We start from the raw sequence: 18,338 nt of genomic DNA, 5'->3' as shown, positions 1-18,338 counted from the left end.
GTACATACTAGTACGATCCGCGGTCAATACGAACAATTTGAACAAACAACAATGGGGCCCCCGCACAGTTGGTATGTCCCGGGGCCCCCACAAGGTTAATCCGGCACTGGTTGTAACATATTGGAAATGTCTTTCATTAATACATTTCTGAGTAATAGATACCCTGAATCAACGGATTAGCAACACTCTATTACGAAACCCCAACACGTCACGGGCATTGGAAGAAATGGTAACGTCCTACTTTGCTCATGTTCCTGGGGCAACGACCGCGAGTTTTACAACATCTGGTCTTTGCTAGACTGGTCTGCAATTCCCGAACATATATACGTTATCTCTCTTTAACGCAGACACGAGAACGACAGCGTCCAATCAGGGGTTGTGACACAAACACACTCACATCAACCAAAACACGGGTTATATAAGAACTCTGTCAGATCCTAGTGTAGTAAAGACAAGTAAAAGGAAATTTTGAACTATAAAAAACGAAACGAAATAGGAACTGTGTTTTAATGAGATTGGGATTCAATTGTAAATATGCTTGTTTGTTCCACTAGACGGGTAACTAAGATGACCAAAAAAAATCGGCAAGATTGATTAATGTTTATGTGGGAAATCACCATCTCAAAAATAGTCATCAATTTATGACTATATATATATATATATATAGAGAGAGAGGGGGGGGAGAGCGAGAGAGAGTGAGAGAGAGGGAAAGAGCGAGAGTTTAACGTCCACACGACACAGACTAGGTCAGTTCGGGACTAACATATGGTTATTAATTTTATTTCAATAATTCGCTTGTGCATAGGGGTCTTTAGACGTGGAAGGAAACCAGAGGACCCAGAGAAAATCCACGAGGTTGGACAGGCGACCCTACTCCTTGTCACGTACAACCGGGGATTCGAAACCACGCGAGTTGACGTAATGACACGCCTTATGATTAGGGCGCACACGTGCTAACCATTCGGCCATCCAACCCCCCAAATAATAGAGAAAATTATTGTATGGCTTGAGTAGAAATTATGTACAAATGACGAATGTAGAACGTTTCGGCCAATGGACATTTCGTCCTAGGACTTTTCGGCTTTTTTTTTTTTAAAGAAATAGGACGTTTTGGACAGATTTAGTTCTTCCATTTCTGTTACAGATGTTTTATCTGTTGCTGTGTATTTTTTTTTTTTGAGTGTGGGCGGGGGGGGGGGGGGCGGGTACTGCAAAAATAAGTAATCAAATATATTGTTATTTTCATTAAGCACTACATAATATTATTATTACAGCATATTTATAGTTCGTCCTTTCATATAACATGTTCAGGTGCGCTTTACAAAGTGCCAATGTAATCATAAATAAACTATAAGATTATGGACATGTTACCAATTGTATACAGAGTCATAGGATAACAGTTTTATAATAACATTCAAGCACTAAAGTTGAAGTTTGATAACTTGTATTTTTTTGCACATTACAGTTACACAATAAATATTACAAAACAAAGAGTCTTATAAATCACAAGCAAGTTTATAAGTATAAAATGTCTAAATGTCATCAGTCTGTTTCGCGAAATTTCAACTAAGATAAAAATCCAAATTTTAGTAATTTGATTGGATAATATTAGATTGATTTTAGTGCTTAGCCAATCAAAATTGAAGTATCTACTAAAATTTGGATTTTATCTTTAGTTAAAATTTCGTGAAACAGGGCGCTGGTTGATACCGTTGATCATCTAATGTTGCTTGGTGCATATTCCATTTTTCGGGTGGGAACGAAGATGGTGTGAGACAGATTCTGATTGGTGCTACATTTTCTTGATCTTCTTAAAATGAATACTATTGTCTAGCAAAATATAGTATGCATAGCTATTATTCTTTTATCAATAAGCAGGTGCGCGCTGTTTTATAAGGTCTGTCAACGGGCGTGGTTTCGGTTCCCCGGTTGTACATGACATGGAGTAGGGTCGCCTGTCCAGTCCCGTGGGTTTTCCCCGTGACAGTGTACTAACATTTTTGCAGAACTGTACTCATCTCGATGGGCTAGTACTGGGTATGGTTCAACTTACATACATGTACAATGTTAATAATTTAGCGGCAGTGCTTTAAACGTAGATCTTTACTGGGATCTGTGTCTCGTTTTAATGGGAGGGTTGGGTGGCCGAATGGCTAGCACGTGCGCGCTGTATTATAAGGCCTGTCATTGGGTTAACTGACGTGGTTTCGATTCCCTAGTTCTTCGTGACAAGGAGTAGAGTCGCCTGTCCAACCTCGTGGGTTTACTCCGGGTCCTCCGGTTTCCTCCGAATGCTAAAGACCCCTACGCGCAAGCGAATTTTTGAAATAAAATTGAACCATGTGTTAGTCCCGAAATGACCTGTGTCGAGTGGACCCCCCTCCTCTCTCTCTCTCTCTCTCTCTCCCTCTCTCTCTCCCCCTCTCTCTCACACACCCTTATCAATATACGATAAGACCTGATAAAATCACCGCGATTACCCCCCGATTAAAACCACGATGTCAATAGTAGCGCGAATCGTGATAGTGGCAACCTAGCATTACATGACAAAGTTCTATATGACATAAGAAACGGTGTCAGTCGTTCGGGTTGAACGCGAAAAGGATTTCACGTGTACACGTTGTCATGCACGTAAAAGAAACGTTGCCACTTGGGATTCAATGAACAGTAGATGGAAATGCGGCAAAAAATTTCACCACAGCACACTGCGTATGAAGTGAGACGTCATTTGTGTTAATCCCCAATCATTTCAAGTTCATCCAGACTTTCCGGTGTGGTTCTCCCTTGTCAGTGATGCAGGACGGAGGGCCTGACAAGGAAAGTTATCTAGTCTTTCGGATGGGACGAAAAACCGAGGTCCCATGTACACGTTGGCGTGCACGTAAAAGATCCCTTGATAGTTGGAATTCGATATAAGAGTAGGCGGTAGTGCCGTTGTCCGAGCAAAATGTCCCTCAAAGCACACTGTATGGGGTATGCCCGTCTTCATTAGCCCAGTTCGGAGCAGAACAGTAGGACATTAAACCCCCATTTCATTTCATTTCATATATCGCGGCATTCGGGATTGCTAAAAACGGAGACTACCGAATGGCGGCCGTCGGAAATAAGCGAAGAGCAACGAACTAACGGAAGTAGTTTATTGACAGGTGGGGAACGAAAGGCAAAGTAAAAATTGAAAGAGTGATTTCTTCTGCAGCAGCAAGATTTCGATAGGATTATCGCAGCCTTTGGTGAACTAAATATTATAACTTGCGGTGTTATTCATGCTCGAAAACAAGCAGCGAGAGCGGTGCCCGGAACAGCCGAACATGCAGGAGAAACAGTAATTAAAGGGAGTGACCGTAAAAATACATGAACTAATCTCGTTCACGCTGTCATCCACTCACTCGTTCGTGCAGACAGTTCCGTGAAGTGCTAAATTAAAGTAGGATATAACAACTAATTTCGCTTCCTTACTGTTCGCTTTGATTCATACGTGAAGCTTGTATATATGTGTACCTGTAGCTAGAATGCAGAATCAGATGCACTAAAATGTCGGCAAGTTTTCTCCATATCGGTGACATTGTGTCACTGTATGCAGAGGGTAGTGTGAATGGATTTATCTCAACACTCGGGTGAGTATTTATGACACCGTATTTCCGTTACAAAACAGTGTTTAATAAGGGTGTGGTGGAGGTATTCTATACCTTACCGCTATTGTTAATAATGTTACATGTACATGTAAATATCTATGTCAACAATTTAGACAGAACTTTTGCTCCACTGACCTACATGTAGTTATTATGTATTTAATATTGAACATTAACATGATTATTGATTTTTCTAATTTAAAGGGGCATGAGTTTAAGATGAATAACACTTTGGAGATTTCCCTAAATAATTCACCGTCTAATTTTCGTTGACAAATCTGCGCACACGGAATGAACTTTGTGAAGGGTATTATTTAATGGATTACCACACTGATAATCCGCCCTGTCATTAAATATTTCATCTGTTGATCTGTACATATTTAAATATTTCACTACTGTCTGATTCATCGTAAATTTTAAACGGATTTCTTCGATTATGAACAAACTACTTAACGTTGGTTATTATAAACTTACCTGTGTGTTTGTAATGAACTCCCGTTCGATAAAATCCATTGCACAACTAATTATCACAACGATGAAAACAAGTTCTCTCTTGAAAAATTGAAATATCACAAACTTTTCCCAGAGAAAAATACCAATATGGAAGATGGTTACGTCACTCTGCGGAAGATATCATTTCGTATTAGGGGTGACAGCATAGGAAATTCAAGTACAATTACGACAAGAATCCATGACCACTCGGTTTAAGACCAGTCGGACCAACTGATAGACCACTCATCCCAAACAAATAGACTACTCGGACCATACAAAAAGACTATTCGGACCCAACAGAAAGACGACTCGGACCAATAATAAAACGTTGTTTTAATAAATTGATAATTGCGTTTGTTTTAATATAATTACTCGAACCAATAATAAAGTGTTATTTTAATAAATTGATAATTGTGTTTATTTTAATATGACTACTCGAACCAATAATAAAGTGTTATTTGAATAAATTGATAATTGTGTGTGTTTTAATATGACTACTCGAACTAATAATAACGTGTTGTTTGAATAAATTGATAATTGTATTCCAAATCGCAAAATATCGAGAACCACACTTGTAGTCACGTTTAAAAAGGGGCATATAAACGTCCGGTCTTCGTATTATTATGTGCTGTTTATATTAACGCATCAAGGGTGGATAACTTGAAAACGTGTCTCCACCCTCCCCCCCCCCCCCATATATAGTAACCCAGGGGTTAGTGGGGTAGAACGGAATGAAACCACTGGGGATACCGCGAATGTGGAAAAAGTAAAATTAGGCTATCAGACAAGAACAGTATACCCGTATATGTGGAAACTGTCAAAAGTCTGGACATACCGAGTCTCATTGCAAGAGTAAAGAAAAATTAGATTGATATTTTTTTTTGGCACAATTATTAATTAATTTTAAAACTAATCGTTGATTTATTTTCCGTACACAAAATTGAACCAAACAACTCTAAATATAAGAATTCCGTATAAGAATTATTTGCTTCTTTGTATTGTGATTTAATAATAAATAAATAGCATATTGTCTAGCCTTATAATATAATTTAATTGGTCCGACTGGTCTTGTTTTGGTCCGACTGGTCTTAGTCCGAGTAGTCTTTGGTCCGAGTGGTCTGGATACCTACGACAATTGGCATTGAGTTTGAGCGTTCGCACACATAACTACCCGCATTCCTGTATTTAGTTACCGTCTAGTAAAATCTCTGCAAATTTTATAGCTTTACTTTTTGAAATATTTTGTTCTAATTATTTGATTAGCGACTCGGATGGGATTATTTACTTTTGAACACGCATGCCGCACAAACACAACTATACATTCGTTTTACGGGCTTTATCACACTTCGGTCAAAACTGTCGGGCTTAGTAGCATTATATACCCACCCGGGCACCCAATACGGCAATAGACACGCTGAGGGCTGCCACAACACGCTTAAAGATGTTACTGAAGCGGTTATTATTCGATCGAAAGAATGCGTATAAAATTAAAAATACACTCAGAGAATTCGGAGGTAAGCTTCATGATCCTTGTTAAATTATTTATAACATAAAGAAGATAGGATATTTATAGTTTATTCATGACTTTATTTTTACGAGTATCCGTGCAATCAGTGATATTTTAATTGTGAAGAAAATTTGATAGACTGGCGATCAATGGTTTCCATATAAATCTCCTATGTAATTGCCTTCAATTGATATTTTTCGTCGCCCAAACCCATATACGATCAAAATGATCGCGCTGTCAAACTATCTTTCAATGTTAACCAACCCCCGCAACAGGTATATTGGATTCGACCATTACGTCACGAAGACATTGTTGACATCGACTCTGTCGAAATTACAAGTAAATTTTCAAATTTTTCAAGAGAGAAATTGTTCTCATCGTTGTGATAATTAGTTGTGCAATGGATTTTATCGAACGGGAGTTCATTACAAACACACAGGTAAGTTTATAATAACCAAAGTTAAGTAGTTTGTTCATAATCGAAGAAATCCGTTTAAAATTTACGATGAATCAGACAGTAATCCATTTAATTTTTCGCTAATCACCTTGTGAATATTTTATTTTGTATATATAACATGTATTATATAATCGTCTGCGATATCACTTACTCACTTAGGTGGAAGCGGACGTTAAATAAATCGGCACAGTACGTTGATCAGGCTACTTAGGGTTAGGGTTAGAAGTCAAAAGTAGCCGGGTCAACGTACTAGGCCAATAAATCTATTTCACACACTAATAATCCGCCTAATCCAACTCGGTATTCACCATGGATTACTGCGTTATTTTTTTTTTTTTTTTAATGGATTTTGTGACTGTCAGTTTACTGGTATAAGTGATGCGAAAAGAAAGGTATGATCGCATATGTTGATTACCTTAAAAAGCAAGAAGATTCTATTTTTCATTGCTATCATGCCACTGCCTGAAACAACCATCGATTTCATCAAAATCTTTAAAGGGTATATTTCTGTGGAGTTGCATACAATATTATATTTTAGTGGGAACAGACCCAAATTTTGCTGCGTCACAGCCCGACAGCCCTTTGAGAAAAAATTTGGCCCACACAATAGTCTACACATGTACCTGAGGATTTGTGTCCATGCGACCAGAATTCAGAAACACGTACATTTACCTATTTCAACTATTGAAAACTAACACTGTTCAAAGTTTACGCCTTACGGTACTGCTATGAAAGAAAATATTTTGGGACATTCAGTCATGTGATCAACTGACGTATAGCGAAGATAATCTGCGGACTCAAACTTAAATCTTATTCTAAGCACACATGCTAATTGTGCAGTGATATTGAAAATTATTTGAAAAATCATTCCAGTCGATAGAGTACAGATCCTACATCGGGCGTGTAGCATCCTACTTTGATCCTTATAAACATCGAGGAAAAATCAGCACAAAGTTGACAATTTGCGCACCAGCTTGATAATATGCACAGATTATAATCTGCACGGACAAAGTGGAATCTGCTCTACACGGCAGCGCAGATTGCAATCTATGCGAAGGCCGTCCTCGGTATCTCCAGTAGTCTCATCCTGTTCTACCCCACTATGCCCTGGGTTGATCCGTGGGGGTGGAGGGTGGATGGCTGAATGGTTAGCATGCACACTGTATCATAAAGTCTGTCATTGAGTCAACTGGCGTGGTTTCGATTCCCTGATTGTACGTGACAAGGAATTGGGTCGCCTGTCCAACCTCGTGGATTTTCTCTGGGTCCTCCGGTTTCCTCCCACTGCTAAAGACCCCTATGCGCAAGCAGGTTATGGAAATAAAATTGAAATATATTTTAGTCCCGAAATGGCATAGTTTGTGTCGAGTGGACATTAAACCCCATTGCTCGGATAAACTTGAAAGAAAAACAGCTTCAGACTTTGAAATATTTGTATGATAAACATTCTTCAAAGGCATCGTCATGTGCAACGCCATTGGTAATCCGGGAACTTGAAAGTAGTTCCAATGGCAGACTTCGTCGTACAGCCGAGACTAGATGTGTACGGTACTGGAATCTGCTGAGGTTTGCCGAGTGGTATAGATATCCAATGTATGCTACTCTACACGGCTTCATACAGTCATAACCTGAATAAAAGTTTCATTCATTACATGGATCTATTTTTGAACTATTTATAGCAAGATTGACCATCTCTAGATCTGATTCTTACATAATTCATCTAATCAGTTCATCTATTTTCAACCATTGGGTGATTCAGAGATTTTATTTAAGATATGCAGCCTGGATTTAGATGTGTGGTGTGCCGTGTGAATTTTATAAGTGAATTTTATAAAATCAGAAGATCTGAGACAATATTTCTACTCATTTAGATCAATGTATATCTTGAGAACAGATTGCCCCTCGCGGACAGATTGCCCCTCACGGACAGATTACCCCTCGCGGACAGATTACCCCTGTGCATGCTCAAATCTCTGTCTAATTTCCGTTGACTAATCTGCGAAGATATGAGATACTGTGGACTTGAATTTGATTCTTATTCTTAGTACACACCCTAATTATGGAGTGATTTTGAAATTTATTTGAAAAATCATAATTACAGTACAAAATCAATAGAGGACAGATCCTACATCTGACGTCCGACGCACTGCTTTCATCTTTAAAAACATCCAGGAGTAATCTGCGCAAAGTTGACAATCTCCGCACCAGTTTGATATGAGCAGGGTCCAATCTGCGTGGACTCTATGCAACAAGGTAGTGCAGATTTCAGTCTGCCCGAGTGCGGCCATTGGAGTGAGGCCAAAACAGGAGGAATCCTCCGCACATCTGATTGACATTAATTTGCTGACTGTAGGAGAAACATAAGCTCTTCAAAAGCAGGGGCGGATCCCCCCCTCCCACCCCCGGACACACACCTTTCACGAAATTTTAACTAAGATAAAATCCAAATTTTAGTAATTTGATTGGATAATATTAGATTGATTATACATGTAGTGCTTAGCCAATCAAAATTGAAGTATCTACTAAAATTTGGATTTTATCTTTAGTTAAGATTTCGAGAAACAGGGCCCAGATGATATATATATATGTATATATACATGTATAAAATTTTATTTATTTCTTGGTGGGTGAGAATACCTCTTTAAAGGTTGACAATTACATGTAGGCCTACCTGGGTGAAATAAAATAAGATAAATTTTTATTGCATTATTGAAGGTAGGCCTCTTAAAGCAGTAAGAGAAAACTAGGTTAGACAGCAGTGTCCACCCGCTTGTCACATCATTATCTTTTGATTACCGTAAACACACAACTTCTATAGCTGATGATCGACGGCATAGAACATAGAACACTCAGTCTCCAAATACTCCCACAAGAAATTTGTTTAAGTGGATGTAGGAGATAGTTTGCCCTTATGTACATGTATGTGTGAGAACAGATTCATGAATTTAATTTACAGTTATAAGTTAAATGGGCCTGTGGGTAATATTGGCCATGACTCTTAATGACCTTGTCATATGACATTCCTGTGAAATATTACTGCCTACAGCGACTATATATACTTTGTATCGAGGTAAATATCTTTAAAAAATAAGGGATTTCGATCACGTCTGATAATGACAGAATTGGTATTTTAAATTTTTCATTCACGAATTTGATTAGTGATGATCAGTATACGAACAAAATCATCGAAGTCCAGATCCATACAAACTTTGTAATGTATGAACTCTTTAAACATACATTATGCAAGAGCTAAATCTGTCTATTGCAGGTCTTTCTTTAGGCCTGAACTGTTATCTGTATTATTAATTAGACATTAATTAACTTATCCAGACCATAATCAACTCTAGATGGCATCGCTAGCCTGCGATTTTAAGTGGATTGTGAGCCGATATACTGCATAACTTTCCTTTTCGATTAAACGATTAAATGGATAATCGAGACTATGCTGTTTATCGTACTGACTTTAGTAATGATGACCGAGGCTAGGGGGAAATTTCTGTCGCTTAATTCTCGGTTCATAGTGGATCAATTTGATTGAAATTTACAGCAAATTGCCTTTTCGTTATCTAGTTTTTAATTATTATAGTGAGAACTGCCAACTCATTATCGAATCTCCCATAATGTATCTTTAAGTGGGGACATTGAAATAATGTATGGGGGCGGGGGTTGGGTGGCCAAATGGTCTGACACATGCACTTTAGATCATAAGGTCTGTCATCGAGTCAAGTCACATGGCGTTTGGATCCCACATTATAGGTTTCCTCCGGGTCCTCTGGTTTCCTCCCACAGCTCAAAAGACCCATTCGAGTGCCGAATTATTGAAATGGAAATTGAACCATATGTTAGTCCCGAAATGACATAGTTTGTGTTGAGTGGTTATTAAACAATATTTCTCATTCTCTGAAAGAAGGGGATCACGTGGCTAAGTGGGTAAGACGCTGGCTCGCTAGCCTGGAGGTCGGGTGTTCGATCCCTGCATTGGCCGAGAAAGTTCATCCCGATTTTCCGGCGTGGTTCCCCCTTGTCAGTGTGCCATTCAAAATTTCGCGGCATACTTGTTGAGAATCACTGGGGTAGGCCATCTTCATTAGCCCAGTGTTTGCAAAACAGTTTATTAAAGCCCATTTCATTTTGTAAAGGGTAGGACACCTTGAATACTCTTTTTGAAAACATTGACTCTGCAGCAAATGTAATTTAGCGAGACAAAAAAACCTGAAAGCAAGTACATTTCATAATGAATAGCCTTCAATTTATTTTGAGATTGGATGTTTGGAATCCATGTACATGATGTTAAAGGTTATTGACTTTAGTAATGTACATGTACAGTGGTGTCAATAAAAAGACATGTATACCAACTAGAGGTAACACTGTAATCTGGATATCATTTAAAGGGCTAATCCCGATAATATTTTGGAGAATAAAACTGGTTAATTTTGTGTTAAAACCACTTAAAATCCTCTACCTTAGGGCCGAGCAACTAACTCAATATATTTGATACGTTTCCAAACAACTTAAACCCGTCAGTCTTAATCTGGAAGTGGGGACCGGTGCCCAAAGCTGTATTATGCGGTGTCTGGATAAAACCAGCCTTTTATTTTATAAAAATAATGTGTAGGTGAAATTTACCTTTCGTTATCAAGTACAGCACATGGGTCATTCACTGTATAAACCTCTAAAGAAACGGGAATCGATTATCAGGTGACCCAAGGAAAAAATTGACCCGAAATCTTAAAAGGGTTACATGTCCGGATAAGCAGTTTTGACGTTCACGTCCAAATGACTCAATATTTTGAGCTGAAATTTTGAGACCGGGTAAATGCACCATTCCTCTATATTTTGGCGCTTAACTTTCATACGTACTCGGACTTTTAATTTTGAGACTCTGTTCAATTCGGGATAGTCCCTTTAATCTTGTGTATTTAGCACTGATTTCTTTCACATTTTCATTCAATATCAAATCTTTGTTAAAAAATTTGCAAAAATCGTTTAAAATCACCCAAAATCATCTAATTTGTACTTGTTGTGTCCAGTTTAAAGCTGACCATTCAGTTTTGATAATGAGTGTCCAATTTACCAGCGTATAATTTCTCGATCACTGTTAAAAAATAAACAAACTAATTGATTATTGATGTACAATGTACATGTACAGTGTATAATGATTAATTTTTTAACAGTGATCGAGAAATTTAACACTTGTAAATTGGACACTCATTATCAAAATTAATCAGTTGGTTTTAAACTGGACACAAGTACAAATTCGATGATTTGATATTAAACGAATGTGAAAGAAATTAGTGATACATACACAAGATTAAATAATACATGTACCTGGGTTACAGTACTGAGTGGCCATTAAACTCCAAAGTTGATCGAGATTTTCTGGCGTGGTTTCCCCTTGTCAGTGGTGCAGAACGTAAAAGAGGCCTTGACAGTTGGAATTCAATACAAGAGTAAGCAGTAGTGCCACTGCCCAGGCAAAATTTCCCTCATAGCACACTGTATGGCGTATGTCTATCTTCATTAGCCCAGTAGGAGCAGAACAGTAGGACGTTAAACCTCATTTCATTTCATTTCATTTACATTAAACTCAATTTCTCTATCTCTTAGATTTTTAATAATTAGGCCTATGTCTTTGAATATGATAATTACACTGTAACCCAGTTTGGAATCCATGTACATGATGTTGAGTGTTTAGTTGACAAGTATTTAATTTCCTGACCACTGACTGTTCAGAAATTAATCATTATACATCAGTAAGCAATTGGGGGGGGGGGGGTTATTTTTTAACAGTGATCAAAAAAAATTAAACGCTTGTAAATTGAAAAGTCAGCTTGAAACTGGACATATAATACAAGTACAAGTTGGATGATTGTTGGTGATTTTAAACAATTTTTTTTTTTAAATCTTAGCCACAGTGGCTCCAAAGGTAATTGGAGTAGTCGATCGGCTAAAAAGGGAGCCCAAACTTATTTTGTATCCCTGTTTTTAGCACATCATTTATTTTTATCAGTCATTCGGACATTTCCCACTCTCTTTCCCTGGTGTATAAGATCTGGCTGCATGACTGCTCTATTAGTGTATAATATACAAGTATAATAGAAATAAAACCTACTCATCTTGGACTCTTGGTAATAAACTGACCTTCTCTGGAAACAATTAGCGAATTGGATTCATTTGATCATCTTTATTACAATACCCCACGCTGAGAACACTTGTAAAATGTCTGTGATGTATGTAGCTGTATTAGTACCAGCAGTAGTATCTTTCTCCGTTATAACTAAGTTATAATGGTAAAGTCTGGTAATTGTTTAAAAGATGTGTTTGTTACAGGCACATGTGACTTACACCACTTGTAGTGGTAACACAAGCAAGATGGGATGGCCAAGTGTTCTAGAGTGTCTCACTTCGAGCTCCAGCTGGCCGGCCAGTCACTTCTGGCTTGTGGTCATGGTTTCAATCTGTGATGTTAGCTTGCAGATAGGGATGACTTCTAGGCCTGTTTACTCAGGGTATTCTGGATTCCTACCACAGGAAAGACCCCCACGTGTGCCCTAAGCATAAAAAAATAAGACAACTTGACTGCGATATCATCATCGGTGGAAGCAGACATTATTAACCAATTGGCAAACCTCAGCAGATTCCAGTACCCTACATCTAGTTTCTAGTTCCCGGATTACCAATGGCATTGCCCATGACGACGCCTTTGAAGTCTGAAGCTATTTTTCTTTTAAGTTTATTCGATTTTCTTCAAACAAGGACAACTTTGCACTAAAAATTCAACACACGCTTTAAACAACACAATTTTGATAACTTCTTTTTAAAAGCGGCAAGTTTTCCTAATATGTAAACCGGTGCCGCATCGCAATAATATACATATAGGTACATATCACTTACCATCATACAGCCAATAAAGCAGTTTAAAAAAGCCACCACACTACCCGTACCTGTCTTTGTGAAGGCTTTTTGTATGTTTTTATTAACGCTATACAGTGTACCAACATGTCAGCAGAACTGTACTCTCCTCAATGGGGGGGTTGGATGGCCAAATGGTTAGCACATGCGTGCTGTATCATAAGTTCTGTAATTGAGTCAACTGGCGTGTTTACGATTCCCCGGTTGTATGTGACAATGAGTAGCGTCGCCTGTCCAACCTCTTGGGTTTTCTCCAGTTTCCTCCCACAGCTAAAGACCCCTACACGCGAGTGAATTATTGAAATAAAATTGAACCATGTTGTAGTCCCGAAATGACCTAGTTTGTGTGGAGTGAAGTTAAACCCCATTACTCTCTCTCTCTCTCTCTCTCACTCTCCCTCTCCCTCATCAATGGGCCAGTACTGGGTACCGTTCAACTAACTTACATGTACATGTACATTGTGAAGAATTTAGCGGCAGTGTTTTAAATGTAGATCTTTACATAGTTCTTTATCCCGTTTTAATGATGTACATGAAAATGGAAAACTGCAGTCTCTCACATCTTCCATAGTCCACACAAAGAAAGCTACATGTAGCTTAGTCATTCCAACGGACATAATCACTAATTTCACTATTTTCAGTCCTGTTTACACATTGACATGCACATAAAAGGTCCAATCCCGATAATATTTTGAAGAATAAATCTGGTTAATTTTGTGTTAAAACCACTTAAAATCATCTACCTTAGGGCCAAGCAATTAACTCAATATATTTGATACGTTTTCAAACAACTTAAACCCGTCAGTCTTCATATGGAAATGGTGACCAGTGCCCAAAGCTGTATTATGCGGTGTCTGGATAAAACCAGCCTTTTATTTATAAAAATAATGTGTAGGTGAAATTTACCTTTCGTTATCAAGTACAGCACATGGGTCATTCACTGTATAAACCTCTAAAGAAACGGGAATCGATTATCAGGTCACCCAACGAAAGAATTGACCCAAAATCTTAAAAGGGTTACTTGTCCGGATAAGCAGTTTTGACGTTCACGCCCAAATGACTCAATATTTTGAGCTGAAATTTTGAGACGGTAAATGCACCATTTCTTTATATTTTGGCGCTTAACTTTCATACGTACTCAGACCTCTAATTTTGAGACTCTGTTCAGGATAGTCCCTTTAAAGAACCCTGGACATGACAGTTGAAATTCGATATAAAAGTATGCCGTACAGTATGGCATATGCCTATCTTCATTAGCCCATCTTCATTAGCCCAGTAGGATGTTAAATCCCATTTCATTTCACTTGTACAATGGAAAGAGAGAAATGGGGTTTAACGTCCACTCGACACAAACTGGGTCATTTCGGGACCAACATATGGTTTAATTTTTTTATTTCAATAATTCGCTTGCGTAGGGGTCTTTAGCAGTAGGAGGAAACCATAGGACCCGGAGATAACCCACGAGGTTGGACTCAATGACAGACCGTATGATACAACACGCGCGTGCTAACCATTCGGCCATCCAACCCCCCTACTACAATGGTATTAGTGTTGGAACTCACAGTAGACATCCTTAAACTGTTCTTACAGTCTAGAACATGTATTTATTGATTTAAAACATATATATTTGACTTAATTAAATGAGTTTAAGATAGAAATAGAATTGTGACCATGTATCGTATCAGTGTGTTACAGGATTTTAGCAACCTGAAATTTCAAGATAATTTCTACACACTTGGGAACAATGCTAGATTTAGATGAGGCGAGGTTCTATCTTATTCCACTTATGAGCTCCTCTCCCCCCCCCCCCCTCCAAAAAAAAAAAAAATTCCCCACAACTCTAGGGTGGTAAAAGGGGTTTTAAAGTAGCTAATTCTCTAACTCAATATCATCCAAAGTCTTCAACATTAAAAAAACGAATTATTTGTCAATTTGAATCAACACTGATGTTTTGCTCTTACCGAGAAAAGATGGGCTTCTGATATCCAATATAAGACGAGATAAACATTTTACTATTGGTACAGGAATCGTGTACCATAATGCGTTTCAGCGCCATTTGTGACAAGGGACTCGGTGACCACATATTCTTATCTAGAGAGCATGCGAAATAAATACTATCGGTGTAGACAGGAATAACCAGATGCAAGAGATTGTCATTCGATTGAGACTTCTAGTGTATTTCGCCAAACATACAAATGTAACTGATTTAAAATTAGAGTAAAAATAGAAACGACTGAATGTAAATCAGTTCATATACATTCGTATTACATGTACATGTACATTATTATATGCTTTGCGACCCATTTGTGTCAATTTCTAGGTCCCAAATATTTGCGATTTTGCTCCTTTAAACACAGTTGGGGAAACCGAGGACTGATAGTGTCAAAAATATAATCGTTGCCCGGAGGCCCCATGAATCTGAATGATCTACATGTACCTTCAGTTTGCCATGCCTAATTAAATGTATAGGTATATCTGGCACTCGGTTTAATGTTGTATGTATATATCTGGCACTGGGTTTAAAGTTGTAGAAATAAATTGACCCAAGTTACAAATATGAAGCCATTAGCTTGTTACATGTACTGCTAAAGACCCCTATGTACAGGGCAGGCGAATTATTGAAATAAGTAAAATACATTATTTTACTCCAAAAATATCCTACATAGTTTGTGTCAGTGGACTCTCTCTCTCTCTCTTCCATTATTAAATATTGATATTTTTAGATTGGTTGATGTGTTTACATGTATGTCTCCCTCCCTCCCTCTCTCTCTCTCTCTCTCTATCTCTCTCTCTATTAATATTAAATTGATATTTTTTAGATTAGTTGATGATAGATGTGTTGTACAACCAGATGCAGGGGATCTCAACAATCCTCCGAAAAAATTCAGAGGTAAGACAATTTATATTTAGATACATGTGTTAATCATAAGTTAAAGGACAAGCACAATTATCCTTTTGTGTAACAGTTTGTACCTGACAATGTTTGTGACAGGTGACTTATGTCAAGGCTTCGTGGTAAACCGTATATAATATAGTGTATTGTCTTTCTTGATGTACATGTACCTACATGTATTTTATTAACATGCTATGTTTCAATACACATACAGGTACAGTGTCTCTATTCAGCAAATAATGATTAGTTAACATGTTGTTGTTCTTAGTATTTAACCTCTACTTCCACCGAAGATGATATCGCAGACAAGTCTTATTTTTCATTTTTATTATCTTGGCGCACGCGCAGGGGTCTTTCCTGTAGGAGGAAACCGGAGTAAACCCACAAGGTTGAGATAGTTAATAAAAATGTGGTGCAATATATAGATGAACACGTTAGAAGCCATTTAGCAGATAAAACAATAACAACAAATTGATTAACAAGATGAAAGATGTAATATACATGTGTATACAGAACAAGTAGAAACCATTTAACAGTTAATTAACAAGATCAAATATGTAATATATAGATAACAAGTAGCAACTATTTTAGCAGATAAAAGAAAAAGAAATGTGGGGTGGGCGGAGAGAGAGAAAACATTAACCACACACTAATTAAACATGCATTATGCAAGAGCAAAATCTGCTTATTTCAAGTCTTTCTTTAGGCCTGAAATGTTATCTAAATTATCAATTAGACATTAATTAACTTATCCAGACAATAATAAATTCTCGATGTCAAGGCTAGCCTTCGATGTTGGCTGGATTAGATTCCTATATGCCGCTAACGGCTATTGATAATTAAATCAATAAAAGTGGATAATCAAGACTATGCTGTTTATATTAATGATTTTAGTAATGATGACCGAGACTATGCAAAAATTTCACCCGCTTCTTTCTCGGCTCATAGTGGATCAATTTGACTGAAATTTTCAGCAAATTACCTTTACACTATCTAGTTTTTAACTATACTATTCAAAAAAAGTAGGGGATATTTGATTTTGGGGGCATAATACTAAAATATGCAAATGACTACGAAAAAAGTCACTATAGAACCTAACAGAAGAAACATTTCCAGTTACATGTGACGCCCAAACGCACCAATAGCTACCGCATGGAATGCAGGTGATGCTTGGGATCATCATGGGGGTCCAACCCAAGATTTGCACGACTCTGACTTTGAATGTTACAGTCATTGTGGCATTGAATTCCAGGGTGGAAACATCAGTTTAATTGTTTTAGTGACCAGAAAACAAATTTTGATATGCGTCGGCTTACCCAAAATGAAAGGTTACGTGCCCTTGGCATGCTACAGATCGGCACAACACAGGCGGTTGTGGCGCGGACGATGAATGTTTCTCAGTCTGTCATAAGCAGGCTATGGTCCAGATACCGTGATACACAATCTGTACAGGACAGACCACGCTCAGGTCGACCAAGGGCGACAACTCAAGCCCAGGATCGATTTATCCGTACCTTGGCCTTGAGAAATCGTGTCATCACAGCAAAACAGATCAGCGCTCGTCTTCAAACAGACTCTGGTGTGAGAGTGAGTGGCCAGACGATTCGGAATCGACTGCATAGGGGTCACCTTCGCGCCCGACGTCCTCGCGTGATCCCTTGTTTGAGAGATGATCACATTCAGGCAAGACGTCGTTGGTGTAGGGATCGTCAACACTGGGATAATCGACGCTGGAGCAATGTGATGTTTTCAGATGAGTCAAGGTTCACTGTTGATTTTTTGGACAGACGTAGGAGGGTGTGGCGTCGTCGAAACTAGCGCTTCCAAGACGTTAACGTCATCAGACATGATCGATTTGGGGGTGGTTCTGTTATGGTGTGGGGAGGCATCACTGTTGCTGGAAGAACGGCTTTACATGTTGTTGCAGGGCGTGTTACAGGCCAGTACTACCGGGACAACATCTTGGCAGTCCATGTTGTGCCGTTCGCACGACGTCATGGCCGCCGGTACATCTTCCAGGATGACAACGCAAGATGTCACAGGGCCAGGATCGTTACAGGTTACCTCCAACAACAGAACATCACCACATTACCTTGGCCAGCACTGAGTCCCGACCTCTCCCCCATCGAGCATGTCTGGGACATGCTTGGACAGAGGTTACGTCAACGTCAACAACGTCCTGCCAATGTCCAAGAACTTGCTGCTGCGTTGCAACAGGAATGGGACAATCTGGACCAAAATGACCTTAGACGTCTCATTAGGAGTATGCCACGTCGGATCAATGCTTGTTTGGCAAACAGAGGAGGATTTACCCGTTACTGACTTGGTTGTGATGCTGTGGTAACTTTGCTGTTTGACCCCGGCTATCATTTTACCCTTATAATGGTCAGTCTGTGCCTTACTTAGTCTAACGATCATTTGGAATAAATCGATGAATGTGAACTTTAT

At 38.5% G+C, this 18,338-nt stretch overlaps 1 protein-coding gene across 2 annotated transcripts in view; it reads left to right on the top strand.

Moving 5' to 3' along the window:
• The first annotated feature begins 3,157 nt into the window (after positions 1-3,157).
• LOC126827242 (inositol 1,4,5-trisphosphate receptor) overlaps positions 3,158-18,338 on the top strand; it is a 91,840-nt gene continuing 76,659 nt past the window's right edge. For both annotated transcript variants that reach the window (XM_050556495.2, XM_056102150.1), the window contains exons 1-2: positions 3,158-3,614; positions 15,817-15,887. In XM_050556495.2, the coding sequence (XP_050412452.1) occupies positions 3,532-3,614; positions 15,817-15,887 (154 nt within the window). In that variant the 5' untranslated portion in view covers positions 3,158-3,531. The remainder of the gene's footprint in view (positions 3,615-15,816; positions 15,888-18,338) is intronic.

Source organism: Patella vulgata, chromosome 7 (assembly GCF_932274485.2).
Source record: "Patella vulgata chromosome 7, xgPatVulg1.2, whole genome shotgun sequence".
Taxonomy (NCBI): domain Eukaryota; kingdom Metazoa; phylum Mollusca; class Gastropoda; family Patellidae; genus Patella; species Patella vulgata.
The sequence above is the reverse complement of the archived record's forward strand: the minus strand, read 5'-3'. Positions and strand labels throughout refer to the sequence as shown.